Source organism: Seriola aureovittata, chromosome 11, assembly GCF_021018895.1.
Source record: "Seriola aureovittata isolate HTS-2021-v1 ecotype China chromosome 11, ASM2101889v1, whole genome shotgun sequence".
In the NCBI taxonomy this organism is placed as follows: domain Eukaryota; kingdom Metazoa; phylum Chordata; class Actinopteri; order Carangiformes; family Carangidae; genus Seriola; species Seriola aureovittata.
The window spans coordinates 10,634,987-10,648,059 of record NC_079374.1 but is presented as its reverse complement, the minus strand read 5'-3'; the positions used below and the strand labels follow the sequence as shown (position 1 = coordinate 10,648,059).

Here is a 13,073-nt window from a genome sequence, read left to right as displayed (position 1 = left end):
TCTGATGTCAGTCTTTGCACTGGTGGCGATGATTAAGTCAGAAGTCGGAGCAAAATTACCACCATTGCTAGCTTATACTAATTAAAAAAAGCTGAACGGTGTATCCAGAAACGTTACCGGAGTTTTGTCACCAAAGAAACAGCGCTTTATTATCTGGACAAAGCCGTGACTTTTATTTTCTCTTGCCGTTGTTGTGACGCTAACGTTAGCCTAGCCAGCTAGCACAACATCTCCTCAACTAGCTAACCCGCCGCGTCCTGTCTGTTGTTGTGCTGCCGTGATTTCGTCCCGACCAGCGGTAAAGCAGCCGGAGAGAAACCGGAGAAACATGACGCAGATCAGCGGTGTCCAGTCGTGGAGCCTGGGAGTAACGTTACAGTTGATTTTAGGTGAGTGTTGGTTATCTACGGCTACCAACCCCCGAAGGTCACAAATGGCCTGGCTAGTAACAAGAAGATGTTGAAACCAACACAGCTAACGTAACTTTAAAGTGTAACAGCCACACACAAATACAGGTAGGTAGCTTGTCAGGCCTACACATGTAACGTTACGGTTAGGTAACGTGTGGCACAATAAGTGTTTTAACTTGTCTGGATCTGACGATGCACAGTCCAGTCAGTCATGAGGCAGCGAGGCTGAAGTTAACTCCCTTTCTTCAGGTTTCACAAATCTGAACTGTGATCTAAACTCTCCTTAGTAAACCGGTCCAGGTATGACAAGTCTAGGTATACTGGTTTCTGATCTAGACCTGGTCTGCTGTGGTCTGATAAGGAAAGTTGCAGTGAAATTGCCCCTTTTTGCGTATTCACAAATAAGACGAAGGTTATCACGAAACTGAAGCTGTGGATTAAACAGGCTTTAAACTCTCTAGGTCAGATTTGAGAAGTCAACCCACAGTGGTTTTCAATCTACAATTTGTGTTTTTATAAATAGACTAAAGGTTTCACAAATCTGAAGTTGACTCTCTCTAAGTATTGTGGTTCTTGATCTAAAAGACTGATGTGGTGTAGTTCTGTGGGGTGGTTTAAAAGGGTCTTCTCTGGGTCAGTTTCAGATTTCACTAATCTGAGACTGAGTTAAACAGCCTTTAAACTCTCCTCTGTAATCTAATCCAGATTTGCCAAATCTAGACATAGGTTTTTTTTTTTTATAAATCTAGACCTATTCTGACCTGGTTTAGATGATCACCATTTTTGGGTTTCCTGCCTTCATAATGAAGTAAAGGTTTCAGTAATAAGAAAGTGGGTTTTCAAACAGCGATAAGGGTTTAACTAGGATGACCAACATCCTTTCACAACATTAAGTGGATAAAAAAACTGAGTCAGTTGCTCAATGATTTAACTTAAACTTCCCCTTAAATTCTAAATTGAAAGCACTGACTGGGAAGCTAACTCACTGCCATGATGCAGAGGTATCATGGAGGATAAATCTTGCTTTACTCTTTCAACACCTGTCTTTTATCCTGCCAGAAACTTAATTGAAGACACCAGGACCAGGATTAAGTGGAGGAATAAGAGTAGAGGATATTGGAGTCACTTTCTTCGATAATCCATAATCAAAATGGGGGCGTGCTATTAATAGTGGTGGAAAGTGACAAACACATAAAACTCAAGTTATTTACTTAAATACAGTTTTGAGATAACATTTAGAAATACTCTTCTCTGAATAATATTGATTCTGATGTTGTGATTTTTACATACAAAAGTTCAATTATTTTCTAAAATGAAATCCACTCCTTCTCTATTATTTAAAAATCCAGAATCTATTAATATTTCTAAAGTTTAACTGCTGGAGACAATATACTTCACTGTAAAGTCCTATTACATTTAATTATCTGCCTTATAGATAGATATATAGATTAAAGAACATTTCATAACTTTGAGGAAGCTGAGTGTTTATATGTTCTGTATTTTGTCATATATTTATTTATTTCATGATGTCAAATGTATTTAATTTAGAACACCTTACATTTGTGAAGCGCTTGACTAATAACGGAATACCTTTTGCAGCTGCTGCTCTGCACCAGGGTTTTGCTGCTGTTGCCCCACCCACAACTGCCCCAACTACTGCTCCACCGCACAAAGACCCTGGCAGACCTGAAAGGGGAAACTATGTGGTCGCCAGTGCTAATGGTACTGCCTGTTTGCTGGCATCCATGGGCCTCCAGCTCAACATCACCTTCAGCTCTTTGTCCCAGAATAAGGTACTTAAATACACTTAACCATTGTCTGAATGCTACAATTATAGCCATATTCGCAGGTTTTAAATGCTAAATGATTCATCGTTTATTTACAGACTGTGCAGGATGTTGTGAACCTTCAGCCCAATATGACAAAGAGCTCTGGATCATGTGACTCAGACAGCGCCTCCCTGCGGCTCACAACGGATGCAGAGAAAACCAACCTCACCTTATCCTTTACCCTGGTAGGTTACTTCATCTTTGTTCGCTTTGTACATCACTACCCTGTTCTTTTCATCTTATACTTCCTGAAACAGCCACTAGATGGCAGCTAGAGCTTGAGGAAATTCTTTACTGTTACTTATTTCTCCAGAATACTACCTCCAACAAGTACCACTTGAGTGAAGTGTTTCTGTCAGCAGCCTGGCCAGACATGAAGGGTGAGTACACTTTACCTTCCAGTGTTCATGCAAACTACCTTGTATCAGAATAATAAGCATGTTTCCAATCTACCCTGTGATCTTGATATAGTGTTCATTTTTTTCATTCAGGGAACTGAATGAATGAAAGGTAGCACCACAGCTGTGACTTGAACTAATAGGAACATAATTTTATATGTGCACTAGATCCTAAACAGATGTGAGGCACCATATACCTATTGGCATTTACACAGTAAAGGGGCTCAGTTTACAAGGAAGGCAAGCAATAAATAAAACACATGGAAATTCAGTAATGCTTTATTGTACAGGTCTGTTATTTCCAAACAATCTCTTGAAAAGTTCCTAGTTTGGTACTAATTATAGGAAAAATAGAGATTAAGTTGTGGAACTTAGTTTAGTTAGTTCATCTGGTTGTGTTGAATTTATTATTGACTTCCAGATGAATTTTCATGAAGGAAATTGCTCCATTTTAAACACAAAGGTTCCTTTAAACTGGGGAAGTCGTTATTGCATGTTGCTCTTTACTAATCCAGTAGGCCATGGGGATGCAATTGTTTATGCTGACTTGTATTTTCTTATATATTTCACATTTAAAATGCAATTGAATAATTCTTGTTGGCAATGAGGCGCACTCAAATCTAAGACACCAGGAAAAGGATTAAATGGATATGAGTGATTGTCGTTCTGAAAAAGACAACAACAAGAGATTCACAAAGACAGTTAAATGTTTTTTCCTCTGGTGCTCTGACTCTTCTCTCCATCACGAGTCTCTACATCTTGCAGCAGTTGTCCTGTATTTTCTGTCTTTCTGCATTTTCCCTCTTGACAAATTTAAAGCGTCTTAATCAACAATGCCTTTCAACAGCTCATTAGTTATACTATTGTTCTGCTGTGCTTTTAACTTAGTACCACTCAAGTGTAATGCTGCTGTTGCAACAGTTGCCATTGGGAGTGACACATTTGATGCAGCACTTTTGAAATAGACATCATTATGCTTCTGGTTAAGGTGGCAGGGAATCCAGAAAACCCCATGTCTTTTAATCACAGAGTATTAGAAATGTGTGTCTTCCACAATGTGACACATCTCCAGGAAATCTGGATTGTGTGGGCAGGGAGTATTTTACAAGAAGGATTTAAATCAAATTATTAACATTTGATTGGTGCACTCAGGCTCTCCCGTCTTTTCACTCCCTGTTCTGTCCTTTGTCATAGATGCCGTCTCAGCCCGCAACAACAGTCTGGACTACCTGCAGGGCACCCTGGGATACTCGTACATGTGCCGAGAGCAGCAAACCCTGAATGTGACCCAGAATTTGTCCATCAACACCTTCCAAGTGCAGGTGCAGCCCTTCGGTCTGACAGGAAATCAGTTTGGAGCAGGTAAACACTTGATTTTGTTATGGTCAAGTAAAGTGTGAGAAAATGGATCCACTTGCTCTAATTTGTCCGTCTTCACATGTCTCACTCACGCAGCTGAGGAATGCCAGTTGGATGAAGATGACATGTTGATCCCCATCATTGTTGGAGCAGCTTTAGCGGGTCTTGTCCTGATTGTGCTCTTGGCCTACCTGATTGGCAGGAGGAGGAGCCATGCTGGCTATCAAACCATCTGAGGCGGCTCTTCACTCTCATGTCCCCCGGGGCCAGAGCGCGATACCCATGATATTAACCACTGTTTTACGAGACTTAACACTCTACCTTGTGCCCCTCTATCCCTCCATCCTTCATCTGTCTCTGTGCTGTTCTTTGCCCTTACAAATAACACTAGTCATGATCACTTTGTGAGGTCGATTTGCGCTTTTCTGAACTCTTTCATTGTTTGGAGATTGTGGTGAATGGGGGAAAAACTCTTTACAGGTACCATGTAAAGCAGGGGATGTTGATCAGAGGGTCCATGATAGTCCTAAACTTGTATTGTACTATTTATGATTTCTGTGAAAGGAATTTTGAGGGATTGTGGGATTTGAGGGAATTGCTACTGTAGCTTTTCTTATCTGTTTTTGGATGACCATTTTTAGTGGTCTCGCCCTAAATGAGGTTTATTATTATAAAGGGAATATTTCTGGCTGTTTAACTTAATCTACTTCATACAGTAAAGCTCTGACATTTTTCATTGCAACTCTACATTTAGACCAGGTATGCAGATTTTAGGGAACATATTAAAAACACAGTAACCTAATCCTGGAAAGGACACGTAGGAAGACTGCTTAGTTTTTGCATTTACATGTAGGAATTTATTTTTGTCCATTGAGATTAGTGATGAAATGCCAGTCTTTCCTTCTCAGATGTACTTTACACATTTTGTATGGAGACTGTAGATGCAGCTGTCAGCTTTGTAGGATTGGAGGCATTTTTAGGTTTTTTTGTTTTTCATTTCACTTAAAGTAGTAGTTTATCATTATGGGAAATTAGCTCATTTGCGTTCTTGCCAAGAATTAGATGAGATCAACATCACTGTTATATCTGCTAGATATCATGCTACAGCAAGAAGAAGGTTTAACTTGGCTTAGTATAAAGACTTGTACAAAAACTGAGGAGTAAAATAGACGAGTTGTGGTTGTTGATTCAAGCCAAGACTATTTCTTGGCTGGGAGCTGCAACTTCTAGAGGAAACTCCAAGAAGTGAACATGCCTGTCCAGGCTCATAACCCACTGCAAAACCTCAACTTACCAGCTTTACCCTTTTGGTTTTTGTGCAGATCAAACAAGATATAACATGTTAATTGTGAGCTTTAGAGGTGTGCTGGTAGGAGGATTTTGTTACATTTGGACAGAGCCAGGTTTGCTTTCTATCCATGCTTCCAGTTTTCATGCTAAGCTAAACTAACCATGTTTTGGCTGCAGCTTCATATTCACTGTACAGACTTAGAAATGGCTTGGATCATCTCATCTAACACTAATCTAAAAAACAAGTAAGTATATTTCCCATAATGATGATATACTCTATACACTATTTTGGATTCTGCTGTTACAAAAATAGACACAAGCCAGGATTTGCTTAAACAATCTAGTAAAAGTACTGTTGGCATATTGCATGGAAAAGCTCAGGACACCACTGTTAGAACCTAATAATGTTGCTTTGGTAAAGTCCACTGGGTGGTTCTGTTTGTTTTTTTCCTGAATTTGGGCCCACTTGGGATTTTGGATGCTGAAGGGAAAGAAGTTGCACTAAAGTCCTGAGGGACAGCCCCATGTAATGATTAAAATGGCCAAAATGCTCTGGTCTGGTTCATCAGTGCCTTCCCAGCTGTAACATGGATGGGATTTAAGTAAAGCCAATATTCACAGAGGTACTCCCTCACTCACTGACACTGTGTGCTGCCATGTATGGGACATTTTCATTGTGTCTCACATAGCCTTCATGTACTGTTATTACCATTAATATGCATTGTTTGATGTAATAGGATAAAGTACAGTTATTTATGTTTTTTTATGTTTGTTTTTTTCTCCCACATCTAAATATCCATGTAGTGATTTAATAAGGTTTTAATGGTTTTGTTTGAACTGTTTTCTAAAGGAGAGGTCAATAAAAGAGAGCGAACAAGACTGTTTGGCTTTTTGTTTTGCCTTTATACAGTTAATCAGCTGTCAAACCTGTTTCTCCTTGGTCTAGGGTATCTGACTTTAATTGCAGGGTGGGTTTGACAAACATGATGATTGACAGTTACAACAGACCTTGGAGGCTGTTACCTGAAGCATGTTCACAAAATTATCAGAATAAAACTAGGAAAAGGCCTGATTTGCATGGGTGGGGCCAGAAGGTTATCTTCCTATGCCCCCACCTACTCAGAAAGTCATAGGTAGTTGAGTTATTAGTATCTTGGCTAGATCTGACTGGGTACAGGCCTGGGGCCCCTGGACCAGAGCCTCTGTATGTTTGTTATTGATCATATGCTAAAAAGAGACACAAAACGCCTACGTGGCCATGTTTTTTGTAGTGGTTTTTGTGTCTTTGCACCTTTGTATGAGGGTGCGCAGGCTTTACATGCTTGTGTCCGAGGGCCCATTGTGTCATAATCTGTCCAGGGCTGTTGGTTAGTTTGAGTTACAAATAGCAGCTATTTGAATTTGAGTCTGAAAACATTTTTACTCATCTTACAAATGCACCCCCGTCTGCCCCCACCATTCAAAAGTACTAAGCCTACACCTGTCGATTTGAGGTGGGTCTAGGTAGCTGCCTCTTGAACAGATCTCCAATTCTCACTTATAGTAAATGATTATTCATTTCCAACTGGGACAACACAGCTCAGAAACCAACAGGTTGATTTTCTGTGACAGACGTTGCACAGTTCAGTTGACTTTTCTGTACCTTAACAGTACTAGGAGATTTCTAACAAGAATATACAGCCACAGGTTAGGAGCCTGTGAATAACCTGTTATTTTAGATGCTCATGTAACGCTAAAATCACCACTTCTTCTAACCTTTGTTTGGCAGAGGCATTTTTGAGGCCAGTTAAACAGTTAAATCACGAAACGGATTTGGGTAATTATTTATGTTGTGTTCCTGTGCAAAATACATTAACTCCCTTCTTCCATAGTACACTACAACAGTTATCCTCCACAGTCATAAAACAAATACTATCAGTGCTATGACAAATTTAAATACTTTACACAAAGCATCAGGCGGGATGATCTTGAAATATCTATAGCAGCAAAACTATTCAGAGGCCCTCAGCAAAAGACAAGGTCCAAAGATTTTCAATCAGTTGAGAAGCTTCAGCACATCCTTCATATTTCCAGTCCACTAGATTAGAGGTTAATATATCAAAAGCCACCATTTAGTAATTGTAGAAAGTTCCTGATAGCAAATGGGGAGGATCCAAAACTCTTATGGCTGTCTAGATTCTTCCTCCAGGATTTGTTGTCTGCATTTCTCTCTCAGTTTATCAATAGTTGACATAGAGAGACTCCCAGGCTCTGTGAAGATTTTCTGTAGAAAAAATTATTTGAGAGACAACAAATGGATGAGGGTTGAAGATGATTACATGGAGCCTTTAACTTTCCCCAAATAACTCACACAATCACTAGTGCTTTATGTAAACAACTGGAATAAATGTTGAGCAATCAAAGAAATCCACCATTTTAAGGGGAAGAAATTTGCCTATGTTACAACAGCCTCATTTGTTTCTCTGACTGTCTTTGCTTGTCTCACCTGCATGAAGGTGTGGCAGTCCAGAGTGAAAGCTCCACAGGCGATCTGTTTGAAACACTCGCACACATCTGGCAAAGAGCGAGCTCTCAAGATCTCCGGCTGATGGTGAATGATGAGCGTCAGAGCAACACGGAAAAGAAGCTTGGAGCCTTCGTAGAAAAGACAATCCCAGATCCGCAGAACTGTCTGCAAATACAAGAAACCAGGAGGATGTCTGTAAAATGATGTGCTCCAACTTCACTTTGAAATCCACATTTGTCCATACCATTAAACTTTTCCCCTTTTCCTCACCTCGATTGGGAGTATGTCAATGTAGAGGCAGATAAACCAACGTGACACAACCAGGGTCCATATGCCAGGATACTGGGCCATGAGTTGTCCTACTGCAGGGGCTTTAGCCTTCACCAGCTCCCCAAGAACCTCCTGGTCAGTCTTCAGCCCCAACATGGCCGGGCTGTAGTAGTCTACAATATACCATGTTCAGATGACCTCACATTTTTTGCAGCAGTGACACTTGTTGGTTGGCTATTCAAATACATCTCTTAGATCAGAGCTAAATGTTTCAGATCTTAAATTTATGCAAGAATGTTCCATGTGGAGTGCCACAAGGCTCAAACCTGGCTCCACTAGTATTCAGCCTTTTATATTACAATATTAATACTATTAATGTGCATTACTACAAACATTTTACTGCCTTAATTACCTGCCAAAATAAAAAAAGGACAGTTGTTGGTTCATACATTTGGATGTTATCACTGATTTTAATTTAAATAAACAGGAAAATGTGCAGACCTTTGTAGCAGGGAGGCTTGACCTCTGTACTGCATTGCTCTCAGGTTTGTTCCAGAAAGATGTTGAAGGTTGTTAGCCCAATCCAAATGCATTTGTATTCAATTGTGGGTTTGGGACTTTTTCAGAGGTAAATTTTTATTCCCTCCCTTCGCTCCCTGTCTGTGAACAAATAATAATAATGTTGGATCAGATCTGATCTAATTTGGATATTTGGAATTCATCATGTCAACAAAGGACAAATAACTACATAGTTCAGGCTCTGAATCACCAGTGAGCTCTGTGTTTATTCTGTCATGTACTGTCTTTTTTTTCTTGTAATGCTTACATTAGGGTTCGTTCCCTTTATGCTTGTTTGTTAACTGTTCTTCTTCTATCTTATTATTTCTTGTGTTTTATGGCCGTTGTTCGCCATTTTTTATCCTTCTGGGTGTCCCCTGATAACAAAGTTACTGGGAGTTTGTGAGGGTGGACATTGGGATTGGGCTGTTAAAAAGATTCTTATTTGCACCTGTTCTATAGGCTACTCATCCCTACACTGACTCTTTGCTTCTTCTCTCTTACTGAGGACTGCTACATTAACTGACTATATTATGTATTTTTAGTACTAAGTTGCTTATAAATAAATACGTCTGTGTTTTAATTCTTTATTTTCCTGTTTCTTTGAATTTTTTCACTGGTATATTTTCTTAAAGTAAAGCACATGATCCTTTACACCCTTGTTTCACCCACACAGGTGTTTTCACTTATATTACCTGATTAGACCTTTCTTCAGGACATGATGGGTGTGTGCAGGCTGACCTTGACTTAACATCTCTCTCACTCTGCTGTTTAGTTTTGTGGCAGCTGTGAGTGTGGGACAACTTACACCTTTACCATTTGTATAGATACAGTATATCAGCCAGTATTCAGCCTTCAACCTGAGCAAACCTCTGAGTGACTGAGAACACCTGTGGAGGTGTGCAGGGACGTTAATTGTGTGTGTGAGGAATAAAAAAAAAACACTCCACCTGGGAGTATTTGGCCCAACAATACATCCATGAGCCAGAAGGATTTCTCTTCATCTTTGGTGATGATGATGAGGTAGCCTGCAATGAAGTTCATGCCCTGGAATAAACAGAAACAGACATAATGTAACTGTGAGTAAACCATCAAGTCACTGATTTTACAGACCAAATCACACATTCAGCAATTTTTTTGTTTGAATGAACATTTGTCGGGGTCGTCAAAATAGTTGTGAAGACTTGACAGTTACTTGTATACCTGTCACAGCAACTATTCACACTGTGTTTGATCGTGGGTGGAAGTTCTCAAGCTGTATCTTGAGCTAAAAGCTGTGACTACAGTATATATGAAAACATGACTTTGACTTTAATTAAATTAAATTTGCTTCACAGGGAGCTAACAGGGATCAATGAGTGTACCACAGAAATCTGCGAGAGCTACATTTGGAGGAAATGCTACACATGAATTATAATGAATAAGGAAGTGGCCAGTCCTCTTCATTAGGTAAACAGATGTTATGTTATGAGACGGGAGAGACAACTCTTGTCTGTGACAGTGCTTGTCTCACCTGACAGTACCCCACTGCCTTATTATGGTGTCCGTAGGCCAGCAGCACATTGTACAGAGCCCTCTGCAGACTTGGCTTGGCTTTGCTCTTGAAGAGGACGTTGTCAGGAAAAGTCCTGTGCATATCTGTCATGAGAATTCACTAGATTCATTATATTTACTCATTTAATCTGACTTAAATGTTGCTAGAAGTTGAGGTGTGCATGGTTTTTTGAGGAGAGGGGAAAATGGATCATTGGAAGGGTCGAAAGACGGTTTAGTCTCACCTGTATGAATAGTTTCCTTCAGCTTGGTGTCATGCTCCATGCTCAGTAGGGACTGGTAATAACCTGGGTTACTCTCCAGTTGTTCCTGGGCACCACTTGCTGCCATCCAGATCCTGGCACGGTGCTCATTAGGCACACCTTTACGCACATACCGCTTCACTTTCAAAACAGATTTTATAGTTACACCACACAACCTCAAAGCACCAGAGGTCAACAAAACAAGACAGCGGTGTGTGTGCTTCTTTTACCTGTTAAATTCTTCTCTACATGAGGTCTCTCTTGAAGGAGCTTGGACCATCTGATAGATCTTTTGTTGAGGACAGCTACATACTCATTCATCATCTCCTTGTAGGATTCAAAATCATGATGTCTCTCAAAGCCATATGGGTCAATCCTGCAGGGGCAAATCCACACAGTCCAGTACCGTGCACATATGAATGTACAAAGCTGATAAATACTGTTAAGAAAGAACTGACACCGGGGTCACTTTCCTTCCCACCCTTCATTCTCTTTTCTATCCCCAGATGACAAACACTGCAACAGCCTCCACCGGGTAGGGTTTCTGTAGCAGGGAGATCAAATGCCCTTGCTGGATGTTGGGTGAGTTTTAAATTACTTTCAAGTGGGATTAGGAGCTAGGAGCAAAATTCAAGCTCAAAAATAACCAAGAAAAGTTCATGTTTTTCCACAAAATTACACTAAGCTATTATATTTCTGATAAGCCTTGTCGCAACTTTACAAGTTTGTTAAGCAAAAAAAAAAGTAGGCCTAAAAATACAGTGAATTGATGAGGAAAGAAAGTAATGTGAATAACTGATATAGCCGAGAAGGAAGCAACAAGAATATAAACGCATCCATTAACCATCGAAAAACTCAAAAAGAAAGAATACCACATCAACATGAGGCTTACCTTTCACTGCCATTATTACATGTTAGAGGCTGAGCAGCATTTCCTGACATTTTGCTCTCCGTTTTGTGTCACGTGCTGCAGGTACAATAGTCCACTAAGGTTATGAACAACTAGCACCGCGGAGGTTATTTAATTTCTATCACTTGGAAAAGAACTGCTGTCAAGGTAAATAACAAGGTGATCTGGGTTAGAAATGTCTCACCTTACAGCACTCACTGAGAGGAGGGGCCAGTTTAACAAACACCCTGCTGCCTGCTTTATTTGCATGCAAAACAATTGGAGGAAGAGAAACAGTAATGTTTGCTCATGTCCTCTTGCATATCACAGTTTATCATGGTGAATAGAGAAAGTGCTGGAAGTAGAAGCGATAGTGATGGTAATAATGTAATCAGTAACATCAACAACAGTAATTTCAACATTTTATTTATATTATTATAAAGTATTATTTCCTAGAACCAGGATTTTAGAAATACTTCTAATGAGTCAAAATTCCCCCACTGCAACCCCTTCCCCCCATAAATGTTTAACTACCGACTATTTAAACATATTTTCTCCCTACATGACCCAAGATGTCTCCATGCTACCTGGAATATTATCATCATGTAGAAAGATTTTTCTTATTTTTGTTTAAATTTATTTAAGTGGCTGTAATTAATGTTTCTATATCAACTACTTGTATATGAAAGGTGCCGCTTATAGTTACGACCCCACAGATAATTATCTCCAACCTCAGCTTTTTTAGCGTCTTTCAGGTCATTATGTTGGTTTTTCTGTCCCTCAACTTTATCATTTTGGACATTGGACTTAAATTCATCAGGCGGCCAGAACTACGACTACAAATGAATTATAAAATCGCTTTGCGTCAGCTCGATGTGTAAATAAGCAACTGTTGACTAAAAAGTTCATCATATCAACTTTAAGAGTAACTTAGCAGCTGCCTGAAAAGCAGTGTTTTACTACCCTCTCTGGCTGAAAGTTTCAACCTGTTGCACCTCTTAGCCACGCCCAGCACTGATAGGTGTGGTCAGGCTCTGTTGCACCTGTAACCACATCCAACAATGAGACACACCTGAACATCACCGTGGGAAGATGAGTAAAAAGGGTTAATGCAGGTTTCATTTTTTCAACTTATTTGGGTAATTGAAGAATGCAAAGTCCTTCTCAGACAATAGAAGAATGCCCCAGCAGTCTACAGCCCACTCTTTCTCCCTCTTTTCCAGGTAAGACATTGTTCTCATTCATACTCTTACATAGAAAGACAAGTAAAAATCATATTTGAAAAAAAAAAACTATTTTAACAGTGGCTATTATATTGCTTGAATAAAAACCATAAATATTCAACTTTATGACTGCGCAACCAATATAGAAATCCTGATCAGCTCATCAACATCCAACATCATTGATCTACTACATTGTAAAGTCGTAAACAAAGAATCAATAAAAACACACCATAACCAGTGTAATTAGCTCATGATCCTGACCCTCGGTTCTGGTCAGATACAGATTTCTGAGAATTCGGTCCAAAGTCAGCTAAATGGAATTCAGCCATCATTCATTTTATTATTTACATCTGCTTTTCATACCGTCATGTCAAAATGTCGTCTGTGAAAAAGTTAATACAGTATTTGTCACAGTTGTCTTGCCATCATTCTACTTCTGCTTTTAGAAATACACTCATGTCTAATCAGCTGTACTGTATAAATGTGATATAGAGCGTGTCCATTATCTATCTTCTCAGCAACAAAGGAGTTAAATACATGTATGA

At 39.6% G+C, this 13,073-nt stretch overlaps 2 protein-coding genes across 2 annotated transcripts; one reads left to right on the top strand and one right to left on the bottom strand.

Annotated features, from left to right (window-relative positions):
• On the top strand, window positions 1-6,165 carry lamp1b (lysosomal associated membrane protein 1b). Its single transcript, XM_056388577.1, has 6 exons — window positions 1-389; window positions 2,010-2,203; window positions 2,296-2,424; window positions 2,553-2,619; window positions 3,832-3,999; window positions 4,093-6,165. The coding sequence occupies exons 1-6, from the start codon at window positions 329-331 to the stop codon at window positions 4,230-4,232; spliced, it is 759 nt and encodes a 252-aa protein (XP_056244552.1). The 5' UTR covers window positions 1-328; the 3' UTR covers window positions 4,233-6,165.
• A 98-nt stretch (window positions 6,166-6,263) lies between these two features.
• LOC130177119 (growth hormone-regulated TBC protein 1-A-like) lies at window positions 6,264-11,458 on the bottom strand. The gene is made up of 8 exons (XM_056388573.1): window positions 11,309-11,458; window positions 10,647-10,792; window positions 10,399-10,557; window positions 10,134-10,258; window positions 9,571-9,667; window positions 8,063-8,235; window positions 7,772-7,957; window positions 6,264-7,549 (listed from the first exon to the last, which is right to left on the bottom strand). The coding sequence occupies exons 1-8, from the start codon at window positions 11,356-11,358 to the stop codon at window positions 7,448-7,450; spliced, it is 1,038 nt and encodes a 345-aa protein (XP_056244548.1). The 5' UTR covers window positions 11,359-11,458; the 3' UTR covers window positions 6,264-7,447.
• Window positions 11,459-13,073: the final 1,615 nt, after the last annotated feature.